Below are 17,639 nucleotides of genomic sequence, written 5' to 3'. Positions count from 1 at the left end.
AAATTCTTATTTACAACACCTATATTTCTGTATGAATTTTACAATCTGTTAATATATACCAAAAAAGTCAGCTGGAATTTCCATAAGGATTGCATTGAATCTTTAGAGCAATATGGGGAGTATTCAAAATTAAAACAACAATATTAAGTCTTTTGATTCATGAACATGGGCTCTCTTTCCACTTAGATCATCTTTCTTGCAATACTATTTTGTAATTACAGTGTAAAAACTCATGTGATTATTTTGTTAAAGGCATTCTTAGGCATTTTATTCTTTTTGATGCTCTTGTAAATGGAATTATTTTCGCAATTTCATTTTCCTATTTATTGCTAGTGTATAGAAATACAATTGACTTTTTAATTTTTTAATTTAAATATTTTAATATTTAAAAAATATTGAGCTTGTATCCTACAACCTTGCTGAACTTGGTTATTGTTCTAATGGTTTGGTAATAGATTTCTTGGGACTTTATAGTTAAGATCATGCCATATGCAATAAATTGAGTTTTACTGCTTCCTTTCCATTCTGGATGCCTAATTTCTCTGACTAGAACCTCTAATACAATGTTGACTAGAAATAATGAGAATAGATGTCTTGGTCTTAATCTTTAGGGAAAACATTCCGTTTTTCACAATTTAGTATGATGTTAGCTGTAGGTTTAGCATAGATGCCCTTTATCAGATTAACGAATTTCCCTTCTAGTCCTAATACGTTGAGTGTTTTTATCATAAAAATGTGTTGAATTTTGTCAGATAGTCTAATGAGATGATCATATGGTTTTTCTTCTTTCTCCTATTGATGTGATGGGTTGAAATATTTCAGGGTAAAACCTTATTAATACACTTAAAAAAATAATGTAAAAGCTATGAAAACCAAGTATAATGAATAGCTAAGAATGTGTACAGGAGCTCCCTTCATTGTTCCTCAGGGCAGTGTGGAAACAAGGGAGTTGCTTCACTACTGAGACCAAGTGCCCATTCATTCTGCTCCAGGCATGGGCACAAGGGAAATCGAGGAACATCATGGGTATTCTCATTGATGTTAACCCAAAAGAGCTGTGTGAGAAGCCCTAATTTCCTGTTTTCAAGCCTACTCTTGGCAGAATACATTCCATAAGGTACACCAGGAGTTCAAAGTAGGACTGCTTGTCATTGCCCACATTGCCTGCAGTACTTCCCCTCTTCTGGCTCCAGAAGCACCACAGACAGGTAATGTCCAGCAAGGTCTGTTTGAATGCAAAAGACAGCAGTTGTTATCATACAGAAAGATGAATGTATGTAAAAATTTGGAAGTGAGAGAGGGGAATCAAGAGAAATTCAATACAAAACTAAAGAAAACCCAAATTCCTGGATGCAGACATCAGGTGGGGAGTGGGAAAAGATGTACCTGGGGAGGAAAGATGGAGAGGGATCCTGAAGGAATTGGACCTGGTTTAAAGAGGTTGGACCTTCTCCCAAGAGTAATAGGGAGTCATGAAGGGTTTAAAGCAGGGGAGATGCACATCAGGATTGCATGGTGGACAAAATCTCTGACTGCACCAGGGCTAATGGCCTGGAGGGGCAAGAGTGGAGCACGAAGACCAGCTAGAAGGCTCCAGCAGGTGAGGAATAATGGAACCTAGAGGGTCATAGTATTACTGAAATCCCCAGTTTTCTGCAAAGTCCTACTTGCTTACATGGGGAGGCAGCCACCCACTGGGACTGTGCTTATGAAGCAGGTGGCAGTATATGCCAGGTCCTTCCCCTTCTGCTCTGGTCTCCATTGCTAATGTCAAACTGAAAAGTCATGTGTAGATGCCTCATCACTGCCCCAGTGCTCACCATGACAATGACAATGTCCAGAGAACCCAGTTAGTCAACAAATAATTAATTAACAAGGAAAAAAACAGAAAGGGGACCTAGATTAAACAAGACTCAAGAGACAGGCAAACATAATGCACTGTTGTATCATGATGCCATCAAATCAACTATGAAAAGAAGAATGTGAATACTAATTAGGTGACTAAAGAATTATTAATTCTGTTAGGTGTAATAACATTGTGGTTACATATTTTTTGAAGTTCATTTATGAGAGATAAACATTAATGCATGTACAGATGAAAGATGATTCTGGGATTTGCTTTAAAATAATCACGGAAATTTCCCATGGCCTACCATAGTATTTCCTACTTATGTATTATATCCCTTTTTATCCTCATACACACACATCTATGTTCATGCCTGTAGCCATAATACACCAGTAGTTTTATGATCTGAGAACAAATGCTGCCGTTGAGAAGGTGCTCACCTGTTTGGAAAGTCAGTGGCAAAGATTTCACTCTGTCCTTGACAAAAATGGGTGTTGCCATTTCTAAGCATGAGCATTAGTTCCTGAGGGATTGTGATGGTTCACTGTATGTGTCAACTTGCCTTGGCTAAGAGATACCCATATAACTGGTAAAACATTATTTCTGAGTGTATCTTGAGGGTGTTTCCAGAAGAAATTAGCATTTTACTTGGTGAACCCAGTAAAGCAGATGCCCTCCAAACTGGGTAGACATCATCCAATCCGTTGAGGACCCAAATAGAACAAAAAGGCAGAAGAAGGGTAAACCGGCTCTTGCACTCTCTCCTTTTGCTGAGATAGCCATCTTCTTCTGCCCTTGGACAAAAAAGTTTTCAGGCTTTGGACTCAGCTCAAGGCTTACGCCTTAAGTCCCCTGATTCACAGGCCTTTGGCTCAGACTGAATCACATCACTGGTTTTCTTGGTTCTCCAGCTTGCAAATGACAGGTGATGTGACTTCTCAGCTTCTGTAATTATGTGGGTCAATTCCTATAATAGATCTATCAATATAGATATAGATATAGATGCTCATATAAGTTCTATTGATTCTGTTTCTCTAGAGAACCCTAATAGAGGACTCTTTCCCTGAATATGCATTTTGTGAATGCTCAACAGCAAAGAATGTTTCTATTTGCTTGCAGAAAGCAGTGATGATGATCCTGGCTTTGGAATCAGCCAGATCTTTCCAGAACCATCATTACTGTTAGTCCTTCAGGCACTTCCTTCACTTCTTTGAATCTTAGGCCCTTATTCTGCAAAGTGGTGATATTAATACCATAGTACAGAGTTGTGGTGGAGCAGACATGAAGTACTGCACTCAGCATAGTGCCTGGTACACAGTAAATGCTCAATAAATGCTTGCTGCTTATCTTTTGGCCTCTTGTTTTTAACCTTGTGTCTTAGTCTGTTCAGGCTGCTGTATAACAAATACTATAGACTGGGTAGTATATAAACAACAGAAATTTATTCTCACAGTTTTGGAGGCTGGGAAGTCTCAGATCAAGGCAGCAGCTGATTCAGTGTCTAGTGGTGACCCATTTCCTGGCTCATAGGTGGCCATCCTTTTGCCACCTTACATGGTGGAAGAGGCAAGAGAGCTCTCTGGTGTCTCTTTTATAGGGCACTAACCCAATTAATGAAGGCTCCACCCTTATGACCTAAGAATCCTCCCTAGAGGCTCCACCTTCTAATACCATTATATCAGGGGTTTGGATTTCAAAATATGCATTTAGCAAGGGTGGCAGGGGGGACACAGTATTCAGTCCACTGCACCTTGTCATATTGAACATTTTTATTTCAAAAAAATTTATCCTTTGGCTGACTACAAAGTAGTATATATTCATTGGAAGAGAATAAAAGCTTAAATTTTATACGCAAAAAAGGGCAAGTTCTGATAACCACACCCCTCACAGGTCATTGCCACCTATAATTTGGTTTCGTGTCTTCCAGAGGGGATGAAGCGTAATATTTTTGTATTAACATCCTGAGAAGGTTGTTTCTTGCTATACTCTATTAACTAGTATTAATTATGTAGACAAATTACTTATTCTCTCAGCTATGAGTGAAATGAGAAAATGCAGAGCTCTTACGTGTGTATTATGCACTAGTACATAGGCATGTGCATGTACACACACACACAAATAAGAAAAAAGACTGGAAGGATATTCATAACAATGGAAATTCCTGTGGGATGGTATTAAGGCAATTTTTGTGTGTGTGCTTCTCTATACGTTTATCACTGTCTCCACTAATTTTCTACTAGAATCTGTGTTAGTTTTATAACCAGGAAACATTATTATTATTATGTATTTTTAAAGATATCATAAGATTAGCCACCAGGAGAATGGAGACAGTCTAAATGTCTGTATGTGTCTCACCCACCAATCCTGTAAGAGGAGAGCTGGTAATCACCTCAAAGGGCAGTCCTAGACTGTCACTGAGAAGAAGAGATATTCTCAATGGCTGCTGCCAAGTTCTACAGCCTCTCTTCCCAGGCTCCTGTGGTGTACAACACATAATAATCCTGTCTTCTGCTTCCAAGAGTCTGAAGCTGCAAGGAGTCTCTCTCTGATACACTGTAGTAAGGCTTTCCCTGGGTCCTCCAAAGTAGTTTATTTCAGGGAATTCAATGAGATAGAGCAAAGCCTAGCACGATCTAAATTCTCAGACCTGGGGTTGAACTCACTTATAACCAAGGGGACTGAGGACCATAACTTACCTCAATTTCCTTATCTGTAAAATGGGGATAATAAACCATCCAATTCACAGAGTTATTGTGAGGAATACTTGACTTAATCTGGGTAGAGAGCACCTGCAAATAGGAAGTACCTCATAAATTATTAATTCTAGTACATTGTCTGATAAGGGGTATACAACTTGGTATAGAATTGTGACTTAAAGAATGAATTTGGATAGGCATTCAAGAAATATAATTAGGCGGAAAAGTTTCAGAATAAAAATACATGTAGAGTATGACTGTTTTCACAAGTATGTATCTATATGTGTATATAACATCATCTGGAAGGATATTTTTTCAGGTGAGGAATGAGGTGGCCATTTGTAGAAATGACCCAGGAGACTATCAGTTATATCCAGTTGAAGTAAATAGGGCATTTCTTTAGGGAGGCAAAACCGCATTATAAATGCCACTAGGAAAACTTAAACCCTCTTAGTTCATTTGTTTCTTGTTAGACCATCACTGACGGCAATTGGGATGGAGAAAGAGGATGAGAATCTGGAAGGATTTCCCATAGGACTTGCTAACTGATTAAATACAAGGGTGAACAAAAAAGAGACATCAATGATGATGCTTGGGTTTTTTCATTAGAAAGAGAAAAGTATCTCCTGACAGCTGAAACTGGCCTGGGACTATCAGGTAAGCCTTGGCATCTTCCCATTAAACAATTCACAGAATGTCAACATGAAACAAGAACTGAGATGTGACTTCAATGGATAAAAACAGGACCAGTTCACATTCATGACTGAACACAGATAAAATGTGAACATTGTTTAAACAACAAAAATGACCAAACATCCCCCTTTCCTACCTAATAAGAAGGAATGTTGCTTCCCTACCAATTATGAGGCTAGCCTCACTTCATTACTACTACCTTCTAGAAAAGATTGACTAAGATACCAATCACAGAATTATCTCTGCTTCCTGACAGTATTAACTCCAGAGCAAAGCCTAGCTTCTTTGAACCTTACCCCAAATCACCTGACAGGCTGAAATCCTTTAAGAAGCCCTAACACCCCCTTACTACCTCACTTCAATAAGTCAACAAATCCATCATTGTTCAGTTACAGGTGTGTTCTTGGTCGGCTTTGACTGAAGGGCATTGGCTTTGGTATAAGCAACTCAGATTGTAAGATGGTGCCCTTCCCCGAGATGGAAAAAATGGGATATAATCAGTGGCTGGGGGTCTACCAACTCTGCCAGCCTCTCTTGCAAGCTTATGTTCCTGGATGCCCCAGGCGGAGGCGGGAAGGCTCTCCAGTACCTCTCACAAGAGCTCTGAGGTTTTTACTAGTGTTTCATGCTGTTCCCTCTAAGGCATCACCAACTTCATTTATACTAAAATAGAAAGAATAGCTGATATTTTATGCATGTGTGCTGTGTGCTGAGCAGTGTTCTAAGGGCTGCAGACGTTCTCATTCGTGTACCTCTGCCATAAAACTATGAAGACAGGTACTGCTATTACTAGATTTTACCACCGAGAAAACTGAGGCAAAGAGGTTACACAACTTGTCGGGTAAGGATTCGAACTACGTTGTCTTCAAGGCCTGCCAGGGCCGTCCTCAAGTCACAAGCAGCTAAGCCGAGGCAGCCATCTTGTTAGTAGTCTGCAAGGACTGCCACTCCCGGCATCCCTTGCGGCGGCAGCTCTCCACACACAACAAATCCCGGCGTGCCCCTGGGCGGCCTGGGGTGGAGGGTTCTAGAAGGCGTGACGTGAGGCTGAGAGCGGGCTCTGGAGGCGGGCTCCTTTCGGCCGTCGCTGTGGCCGCCACCGCCGGGCTTGGGGACGCGGGAGGCCGGGGCCGCGGGCGCAGCGTCCTCGTCTCCCCGGCCATGGCCGCTCTCGGCCGGCCCTTCAGCGGCCTTCCCCTGAGCGGCAGCTCGGACTTCCTGCAACCGCCGCCGCCGGGCTGCGCTGGTCGGGCCTTCCCGCCGGGGACGGGCGGCGCCGAGCTGACCCCGCGGCCGGGACCCCGCGCCGCCCCCGGCAGCCCCGGCGGGAGCGCGGCGCGCGGACGGTGAGGAGCCCTGTGGGTGGCGGGCGGGCGAGCGGGCTTTTTAACCTTCCCTCCTCGCGACGCCGCGGCGGGCTGCGCAGGGCCAGGTAACAGGGACGGAAGCGTTAGCCGTTCAAGGCGCCTGAGGTCGCGCGGCCGGGAAGCCCGGTTCGGACCTCCGCCCGCCTTCGCCTCCGGGAAGTGCGGAGACTTTCCCAAGCTCGCCCGGGTCGGGCCGGGATCAGAACCCAGACCGACGTACGCGCCTCGCTCCCCTTCCAGACGCGGCGCGGCTGCTGTTAGCAGCAACTTGGAGTGCCTCTCGGACACCCACTTACCGCAGAGTGGTACCGAAACGGGCCCTCCTAGAGAGAGCGGGCACGTAACGCGCCTAGCCGGTGCCCGCCCCGAGCGCGTTTTCCCCGCCGTGGGCCCCTCCGATTCCTCCCCCATCACCTTGGCCCAGTGAGGAGTCTGGATTTCAGTTTCCAGTGTCGGGACCATCCCGCGTTTCCCTAACTGACCTGTGACCTGTAAAGCCTTCCCCGGTCGGCAGGGAAAGGGACACCGGTACGCGCGCAGTGGACAAGGTTATGGGAGCGAGAAAGTGGGTGCAGAAAGCACAAGCTCCATCTATTTCTCCGTTGACTTGACGTTTTTGTTTCAGCAGTGTTGCAGTGAACTGTAAAAAGAAACACAAGCGAGAGGAGGAGGAGGATGAGTAAGTTTCAGGCGCCATTTACTCACTTTGTGCTGAACCCAATTTAACCTGTTCTATGTCTTCAACTACCTGGTTTTAAGTGAAAAGGTGAAATGTTAAGTATCTCTGAAAGGAAGCACAAGGAACTGCTAACATTGGTTGTCTTTCCAGAAGAGTCGTGGTGGTGGTTGGCAGGTTAGAGGGAAATTTAGTAACTTACTCTAATGTTTGGATTTTGAGTCACGTGAAAATTATGCACAAAGTAAAAGAATTTCAAGTGTACAAAAGGATACGTATTGAAAATTACACACTGCCCTCCCACTTCTCCACAGAGGAATCCCGCTACTTGTTTCCCATTTCTCCTTTGAAAGATTATCTAGAAACTTAAAAGTTTATAACTGTGTGTCTATATCTCTGTTTTGTCACATTTGTAAGAAGACACTGTTGACGCTGTGCCACACATTGTTTTCACCTTACTCTCCTGTAGCTTGTTGCATTTCCCCATACAGAGTTCTACCTAATTTTTCAAGAGTTGACTGGCGTTCTTTTGAAAGTGTAGGTATAGATAACTAACCAGTCTCCTATTGATGGATTTCTAAGTTATTTCTAATCTTTCATTATTACTAACAAATCCACCATGATGGTTCATTTTAAATTTTTTGTATATATTTGCAAGCAGGTGAATGTATTCCTAGATTGGGAATTGCTGGGTCTGAGTGTATGTATTTAAATTTTGAAAGGAGTTGTTGCCAGTTTATATTTCTAACACTGGAATGCCTTTTTTGCCATCTTCTCACCAGAGCTGTATTTTCAAACTTTGATTTCACTGATAGGTAAAATATTAAATCTCATAGATAGCCAGTCTAGTAGAAAAATGAGTAAAAGCATTTCCTGAAGAGGATATCCAAATGACTAACCAAATGAAAAGATGTTTGATCTCATCGGTCTTTAGGGAAATGCATATTAAAGCCACAGTGAGATACTCTACCACCAAATATTGGAGTGGTTATGAAGCATCAGGAACTTTCAAACACTATGGATGAGAATGTAAATTGGTACAAGCACACTGGAAAACAGTTGGGCACTGTCCTAAAAGTTGAAGGCTCATATACCCATTACCCAACAGTTCCCCTCCTTGCGTATGTACATGCTTGCTTCAGGAGACATGTGCTAGAAAGTTCGTAGCATCCTTGTTCATAGTAGCTCAAAAGTGCAACTACCCATATGTCTCTCAACAGAAAATGGATAAATTACAAATTCATACACTGGAATTCTATTCAGCAAAAAAGAAAAAAGAATATACCTATCAACATAGATGGGTCTTATAAACATGAAATGAGCAAGAGCAATATCACAAGAATGTATACAGTAAAATTCTCTCAATATAAAGTTCAAAACCAGGCAAAACTAAACATTGTTTAGGATGCATATTTACATGCATGGTAATTTTTTTAATGAATTGTCATAAAAATGTTTACATGTAGGGAATATTCCACCACGTTCTATTGCGTTACATTCCGTCAAAGGCTCCATTCCCTTCCAAACCACTCAGGTACCCTCTGTTGCATCACATTACACCCCATTACATGTAGGGAGAAGGGAATAGAGTACCATTTTAGGATGCTGTAAGCAGTTGGTATCTTGAATGTCATTTTAATGGATGTTTTATAACTTGTATGTTTGCACTTATGAGTGAAAGATTTTATAGGTAAAAAGAAATTAGATCACTTAATTTGCATTTTATAAAGTATAAGTGATGTTGAACATCTTAAGCCAATTTCGTTTAATATGTGAATTGTTCATGTTTCTGCAAATTTTTTATTGGATTATTGTTCATTCTCTTGTTCATCTATAAGAAGTCTTTATTAAAGAAATCAGTTTATTATGTGAGTTACCGATGTGTTCCCCAGATTGTTACTTGTCTTTTAACTTTGTGCTATTTTTTTTTGCCAGCATAAACTTTGGATTTTCTAACCTTGCTGATACATAGGCTAATAATAAGACAGTAGATTTGAAACTTGCCTTAATTTTTAAAACCACTGGACCACACAATATTTATGTTGTTTATTGCCTTGGGAATGCTTTGGATACACAGAGACCTCTTTGCTTTTATCTTTTGGGGTTCCATATAAAAGACATTGAATAAAGGGTGCCAGTGTTAAAAAATTTGAAGTGTAGAAACTATTGGCTTAAAAAGCTAACCACCTATAATTATTTTTATTAAAGTATCATTGATATACAATCTTATGATGGTTTCACATACACAAAACAGTAGTTCAGTATTCACCCTTATTACCAAGACCTCACCCCCTCCACTGCAGTCACTGTCAATGTATATAGTAAGATGTTACAGAGTCAATTGTATTCTCCGTGCTGTAGTACCGTCCCAGTGACCAACCTATGTTGTAATTGCAAATTATAGTGCCCCTTAATGCCCTTCTCCCATCCCCCCCAACCCCTCTCCCCTTTGGTAACCACTAGTTCCTTCTCAGTAACCACCTCTAATTTACAAACAAAAAGGTTGAGGCTCTGGAAGACGGAGGGACTCAACTTTCAATGTCTAAGGCCCAGAAGTGTATAGCTGTCGTTTCCATAGCTCTTACAAGTACTTGGAAGTCTTCTGTTACCACATTTTCTTTGGGACTTAATCATCATTGATCTCTAATTATTTACAAAATGGACCTAGAGGCATAAGATAATTGAGATCAAAACACATTGGAGAATTAAGAGGTTGGAATCTAGCTTTTACGTTTAGTTGCGTTTAATAGTTGAATTGTTAGTTGTGCTGGGAAATTACCCATTCCTTTTAGATATATTCTGCTTTCTCTTAACTGGTTTCTTATGTGTATAACAACTTCTGCTTTCTACAATATCACATGCTTAAAATTATCCAAGTATTAACAAATATTTTATGCATGGTAGGCATTTTTAATCTTTTCTTATTAATTAAAACTAATTATAAGCTAAACATACTGTTAATAGTTGATTCCGGTCAGGAATCTAGGTTCAAGAGCATTATTGCTTGCCAGATTTTATATTGCCAGCAACTTTAATATTGATGTTCATAGACTTAACATGGAATAGAAATTTCTCCATGTAAAATAAATGCTTCTTCCTTTGACCCTTAGTTTAGAGAATCAAAAGCTGTGCTAGCCATTAATGAATTTTATTTTTGTTGTAGAGTTGTGTTCTGATTTTGAAATTGCACGTGTTCATGCCCATAATAAAGTACTTTTGGTCTAAATACTTAAAAAGAACAGGGCTGGTTGTCTACTCACCTTACTTCATACCACTTTAAACTGGGTATGTTGTAGTGTTTGCAAATACTAGTCCATGGTAAGAGCTTTAACAGTTGAACTTGACTAAGGAGTCAGGAGTTTTTAGTGAAAATGTAAGAGGTGGGATTCAGGAGCTCTGGGGTCTGGTGCCCAGCACTGCCTTACATGACACATAGGAGGGAATGCTTTAGCTTTCTAGGTCCTAATTTCCAAACCTGCAAAACAAGGAAATTGGATTTGATGAATTCTAAGGCCTCTGTGAAATACAGTTTTTCCAGGAAATGAAGATAGTCTGTGTTGCAAGGTAGGAGAAAAGTGGACCTCATTGTTAGTCAGGGACTCAAAGGTAAATGACAGCCTCTGACATTTTGGAGAGGACCAAGAAATGAGCAGTATCATCTGCACCTGCAGTACTTTGGGACAGATCTGATGAGGCATGTATCTTTCTTCTAAGGGAATACAGAATGACTGCAGATCACCCCCCATATGACCAGTTTGATGGAATAGCAGTGTGATGACAAAATATGGCTGGCACTGAACTGCTGCTTTATGATTTTTGTTTACTTGCCACTTGACCTGTCCAGAGCCAAATAAATAGGAATGACTCTTAAGTTCCCACATTGAACACTTCTAATCTGAAAAGGCAGAATTTGGTGGAGAACAGAAGACATCTGAAGGAGGCTATGAGGATGATAGAAAAGAAAATGGGTGATTTTTCATCTTATAACCACACACTGTCAAAAATTAGAGTGCTTTATAAGAATTTCCTTAGAGGTAGGGATGATATAATTTCATTTATATTAGTCTGAATTTTCATTGAATTTTTTTTTTTCTTCAGTTGTCCAGTAAGAAAGAAAAGGCTAACTGAAGCTGGGCTCTGTGCTGGTCCTAATGACTGGATTCTTTGTGCACATCAGGATATAGAGGGTCATGGAGTAAATCTGTGCACTAGTGGCCTTTCTGCACCTGCCATGTTAGATGTTATTTGTGAAGAAATGGATCAGACAACTGTAGAACCACAGTGTGAAGTTGCCCGAAGGAGGCTTCAGGAAATTGAAGACAGGTAAATGGACAGCATATATAACTGGCTGTTGCTGTTGTGGAAAGTCTTTACTCTTAAACTACTCTAATTCTTCATTTGGTGATACCTTGATCCTCATCCTCTCAGAACATGAAAATCAGGGAACTCAAAATGTACACATTAAATGTTAAAGTGAGCTCTTTTTGTAGAACTAAATACTTTCACTATTTCTGAATTTAAATTTTTGGTTAATCAGCTTTCAGGGACACATTAAAATATAGCATCTAATGTAGAACATTTTTAAGTGACATAATGAATAACTTCTGTATATGCTTTTTCACTCATGTATAGCCTCTCTTTTACTTTATCTTTTACTTTTATCCTTATTTTTAAATTTTTGTTCAATTGCTAGAATATGTAGTAGCCTAACTTTTCTTTCTCTGTTTCTGCTGCCTTTATTTAGGATAATTGATGAAGATGAAGAAGTTGAAGCTGACAGAAATATTAACCATCTCCCCAGTCTTATCCTTTCTGATACGATGAAGGCTGGTTTGAAGAGAGAATTTGATGAAGTCTTTACAAAGAAAATGATTGAGTCCATGTAAGTTTTGGTTCTTGGTTTCCATATAATTGTGATCTTGGAGGGAAAACCCAGTGTCTTTGGCCACTACCCATCCTATCCTAGCCATCTCTGTATCCTGATCTCCAGCCGAGTGAAAGCACTAAGAGCCATTTTGCTCTGAAGTTAGACACAGGTTCATGAGCTCACTTTATCCAGTTTCCTAGATCATCAGCGTAGAAACACAGAAATAGCAAGTGACAGCAGAACAAATAGTAGTGAATAGTGACAGTACAGTGTGAGGATGAGAGCAAACTGGAAAGCAGACATAAGAGCCTAAAAAGCAAAGCAACCTGGGGTCCATTAATAAGAACTAATGATAGGCCTGTAATTCTTACAGTCCTTGAGTTTGGATGATCTCAAGTCATCATCCACTGTATGAGAGAGTAGGCAATTATAAAGGGACATTTAGGTGTTGCCTAGGGAAGATTTTAGACAGACTTGGTTTGTAGGATGAGTGTCAGATATTTGAAAAATTCTCTTAGGACGGCAGTCCCAGTGATACCTTTGGCCACAGTGGGTCAGCTGCTGCTTGATGTTAAATCACAGAGGTTTTGCATTAGCCTCCCAGCTTGAGTTTATAATTACTTAGCCCTGAGAGTGGCTAAATAGTTTAGCCAAGAATAAGCTGGTTACATTGTCCTCTAGCCTAAAGCAGTACTTTCTGCTCTTAGAAGTTTTCCAGAAGCTGGCCTTTGGAGGTATTCTTCATTGTGTTTTATTTTGCCTTATTTGCCTTTTGTTCCCAGAAACCATCATGCCGTCACTGAATGGGGGAGGGCTGAGGGGCAGGCACAGGCATTGACAACACAATCATTTTGGCTTATTGCAAAAAGCAATGTACTTCATACCAGTGATAAGCAAAAGGCATACCGAGGTGCTTGTAATGTGTTTGGCCAGTGTTTCATTTTATTTATTATAGTTTAATACAAGATAGTAGCCAATATCTGTTAATATTAACCACAGTCTTTAAAAATTACAATGTTAAAACAAGGTATTCTAATTTTCACATTGGATATTTATATTACTTTAATCACAATATCAGTACAACCAGTTGGTTTGGTTAAAAATGCATGCAGAACTAAAATTTTATGTATCTGAGTGGCCTTTGTAAAGATCACTTTGGATTATTATAAATCTATTATTGTGCCATTCATTCTTAACTCTAGATACTAGGTAGCACACATTAGCTTTTCAGTGTATATCTTTTACTTTCGTAGTCTAAAATTTTTTATAAAAATCTGTATTTTATGTCGTAGGAGCCGTCCTTCCATGGAGCTTGTGCTCTGGAAACCTCTCCCTGAACTCCTTTCTGATAAGCCAAAGCCACCATCTAATGATAAGAACTATGCAGGAGAGAGCCACACAAAACACGCAGCTGCTGGCACTGCCTTCCCTCGGAGAACTGAACTGTTCTTAGAGCCTCGGCAAACAGGGATGCCTGTTTACAGTAGTTTGGAGACAGCTGCTTGCACAGAAGAAGAGATGGAACTCTAGAAACTAGTTTCTACACTAAAGTCAAATCTTAAGGCTCATGTATTTTGTTGTGAGCCTACTTGTGTAGTATAGGGACTTGAAAGTTTTGTGAAACGGGTGTAATAATATCTCCACCTGTGATCTGGGGTGGGACTGTCATTTGGGGTAGCCATTTCTTGAATTCAACTTTTACCCAAGGAAGCTTGTCTCAAGGGAAAATCAGTTTTCTAGGGGGTCTTACTAAGTGAGTGTGGGATTAGTCTGCAAAGACAAGAATAGAAGTTATATGTGAGAGGGTGACTTAATCTGTCACACTATCTAAACCAGACACTTGGAGGATATTCAGAGACTTGAGTTGAAAAGATGATTAAGAGAGAAGGATGCTCCTACTACAACTGTACCTTGACAGTTGAGTCACAACTTACCTGTAGATATGAACTCTGTTTACAATGGTGACTATGACTGGGGAGAAGGAGGGAAGAAAGCAGTAGCTTAAGCCTATTGCTAAATTTAACAGAGGCCCCGAAACTTATGTCATTAGTTGTCACTTCAGTGTAGCTATATTGATTAAATAGCCAGTAACATTGTGGCTCACCTTTTTGCCTCTGAAAATGCAATGAAAATACAAAGAAAAGGTTTTTCCTTCAAGGCTTTTTTAGCCTTGTGCTCCTGTTGCTCCTTGGTTTCCCTTGCATAATTAGTAAGCCCAGTTATTCAGTAATGTTTACAGCTTAATTTTGAATGATAGTTAAAAAGATAGATAAACTCATGTGCAAATTTGGCTATGGGAAAAGCATCCCTTAGGTAATCTCGAGGAGATGCTGTGTCAGTCCAGCATTAATAACTTCTGTACTTTAAAAAAAAAAGGTGGTACCTGTATAGGTTAAATTTTTAAATGTTAATTTGGAAAACAGTGACTGAATAATTAACTGAGATCAAATGGGCAAATGAAATTGAGATTTACTGAAATAGCCAATTTGCCTGGTGCTTCAGCTAGTGTACAGTAAGCCTAAAGGTTGGTAGACAGTAGCTTCCTCCTAGCAGGGTATCTTCTTCATCTTCATAAACTAAACCAAGCTCAAGTTGTCCTTTGGGGATAACCAGGATTGAAGTTTTTCTCAGGAAGCGCTCTTCTGTGTGTCAAGGACTCAGTAGTGCAAAATAAAATAACGGTTCCTTTAGTGCTATGGAATATCCACTATAACTTAATGAGTATAGTAGTGTAATACTGGCCCTTTCATCACACAATAGGAGACCACCCCGGTTCTTTTTGTTTTGTTTTCTGGGTTTCTTCCCTCTTTGTAGGAATTAGATATCTTGTGTAGAAAAAAATGGTTTATGCCAAGTAGAGGTGACTTTTTAGAAACCGGCTCCCAGGAATTTTTGAAACCTATGGTGAAATCCCTCCCCTTGTTACAGATGGTATAGAAGTAACACGTCTGTTGATTGGACTGTTTCTTCTCATTTGCCTGTTTTTCTGCTTTCTCTATTTCTGTCTGGATAGTCAGGAAAATATTTAATGTTTAATATTTAAACAAAATATTTAATGTCTACACAGTAAAATTACTCAAACTTCAAACCAGTATTGAAACCAGTTGGAAACCAGCTAATAGTTTCTTAATCTCAGATTTAGAGATGAATGTAAACTGTATTCTTTTGAAATGTGCAAGTATTTGATTCATGCTGTTTGAAAAACTCCTGCCTTTGGGTCATTGTTTAATGGGACCAACTTGTAAAGTTTGTAGCCTTAAAGAAATCTCCGTGCTAAAAAATTTGTTCCGGTACAACTCAAAAACATGAAGTGACTGCCTGCATGTGGAGTGAGTCCCAATGTTGTGGTGAAAAGGGAGTAACAACTTTCCAAAGAAGGCCAGAACACATTGAGATTGTCGTCTGTAGGAATTGTTGAACGGGCCTCTGATGAAAAGGTCTGCATGATGAAAAGGAGGAAAGAAGAGCTCCAAAACAAGGCTTTGATAATCATTGGCAAGTGTAGGAGAGAATTAAGGTTCTGTTAATTAAAATCAAAACAGAACTTGTTTCAGGAGTCAAGTTATCTGATAATTATAATTATTTTTGCAGGAAAATGGGTGTTTGATGCTCCTTCTTGAACTTTTTCTTCTTGCGTATGTTTATATAAAAATTGTCTTCTTCATCCTTGTGGTGCTTATTCATCTGAGCCGTTTGCATAGTTCCCATGCCTCTGCTGTGTTTTTCTTCTGTAGTGTAAGGCTTTTGCTTTTGCCTTAAGGTTTCCCTAGGGAATTAACAGGTCTTTTCATTTTGTACAGCTTTTGAAGCATGGATCAAACATTGGCTTACTATGCTAATGTGTGAAGAGAAAAAATACCTAAAGCAGGTGAGCTTTAATGAACAAATGTATATTTTCTCTGAAGTTGAGTAGGGTGTGTGTGGGCTTTTTTTTTTAATTAATACGAAAGTAAGTCCAGTTCTCACAAATATTAATCAAATTTTTTAAAAACTGCTACTCATCTTCAAAAAGGTGCAAATATAAAATTCAGAAAAATAGAACCATGAGAAGAATGCTTACCAGCAGGTTCATTATTTTGGATTTGAAACTTGGTTTTGTTTTTTAATAGTAACAAGAATGGTGCAGTACTAAAGTTCTGGAAGATGCTGTCTGTTTTACTTTAAAGTGAGAATCTGGTGTTTCTGTATTGTTTTCAATAAAACTTCCTTAAGTGTTTTGGACTTTTTGAGGTATTGGTATTCTTGCACTGAAGTAAACAAAATCAGCCAGGTCTTTGCTTTCCTCTAAATTGTATTTGAAGCAATATTCTTATTAATGAGGGATTTAAATTTATTCTGAAAAGATGATTATGTTGGGTTAAAGGTGTTATAATGAATTAACTATTCCCAAAATAGGCAGACTATATGTTTTGCCATTTTAAAACCTATGGACTACTTTCCACTCTACTTAGTGAATCAGTGCTTTGTCAGTCAACAGCATTGATGGGCAGTGGTGATTGAATTCAAAAGTGTTCAAATATGGCATTGGAAATGGTATGTACAGTTCACAGTTCTTTTGTTTTTACAGGTTTGGGACCTTTAAAAAATAGGGAATAGGAAAATTCCATCAATATGGTCATGCCTCTTAAAGTTGACAGGTCACTGGGTGGCAGTATTGCCTGCATATTTACAATAATTGTTTTATAAATGTGGATCCCTGATTTGTGGGCAGGCAGAGTTTAAAAGTGGGTGGCAATTACAGAAAACTCAGGATATTGGTTTTTCATCAGAATTTGGAAATAACAGCTAAAAGCCAATTTCTTTTAAAGGTTTGGAAATGAATAGCCTATAAGTAGATAGTAACAACTCAGTAGTATAAACACCAGGTCCTATGTTCTTCCTATTTGTCCAGTAGTTTTAGTCTTTTTGTAGCACTACTTAAAATACCATTTAGATTTCATAGAAACAACCTGCCAAGGTATGGTTCGGGCAGTGTAACAAACTCTTTGAAAGAATATAGTTTTGTGTATGTCAGCTTGGTTCAAAGATTCTACCAGTGGCATGTTTAGAGATGAACTGCATGTAGTAAGAATACAGACTACAGCTTTAGGAAGACAAGGATGTTATAACAATCTATTAGTGGGTAAACAAGCCAGTCTTCCTGTCCTTAATGAACCTTAGAAATCACAGGGTAAAGATTTAAATCACAGATTTAGAATTTAACTGATGCCATAAAATATGACTGGATTAGACAGCATTACCTTCTGCCTACAGTTCTGTGCCTGCTTAGTGTCTGCTTCAGTAGCACACTTAATAGAAAAAAGCAAGGGAGCAGAGATTGGTGTTACAAGGCCCAGGGAAATGGTGTGCAGGCATGTTACCTGACTTCCTTTTTTAAACTTAGTTATGTCTAACCCTCTGCATTAAATAGGAATCCTTTGGTTTTGCAGGAAAAGGTCTTTTTATTTCTGACCAATTTAGTGTTTGAATATGATGTCCTTGAATACCAGGTGTT

General features: G+C 39.5%; 1 protein-coding gene across 3 annotated transcripts; it reads left to right on the top strand.

Annotated features, from left to right (window-relative positions):
* Positions 1-4,824: 4,824 nt before the first annotated feature.
* Positions 4,825-16,415, top strand: CCDC117 (coiled-coil domain containing 117). Of its 3 annotated transcripts, none has more exons than XM_057492290.1 (5): positions 4,825-6,581; positions 7,231-7,281; positions 11,377-11,601; positions 12,023-12,160; positions 13,438-16,415. In XM_057492290.1, the coding sequence occupies exons 1-5, from the start codon at positions 6,397-6,399 to the stop codon at positions 13,673-13,675; spliced, it is 837 nt and encodes a 278-aa protein (XP_057348273.1). In that variant the 5' UTR covers positions 4,825-6,396; the 3' UTR covers positions 13,676-16,415. The 3 variants fall into 3 exon arrangements, with proteins under 3 accessions (XP_057348273.1, XP_036764815.2, XP_057348274.1); XM_036908920.2 differs by having other exon boundaries at positions 4,827-6,581; positions 7,228-7,281; XM_057492291.1 differs by lacking the exon at positions 7,231-7,281 and having other exon boundaries at positions 4,828-6,581.
* Positions 16,416-17,639: the final 1,224 nt, after the last annotated feature.

This window comes from Manis pentadactyla, chromosome 14, assembly GCF_030020395.1.
Source record: "Manis pentadactyla isolate mManPen7 chromosome 14, mManPen7.hap1, whole genome shotgun sequence".
In the NCBI taxonomy this organism is placed as follows: domain Eukaryota; kingdom Metazoa; phylum Chordata; class Mammalia; order Pholidota; family Manidae; genus Manis; species Manis pentadactyla.
This window is presented reverse-complemented; position numbering and strand designations above follow the sequence as displayed.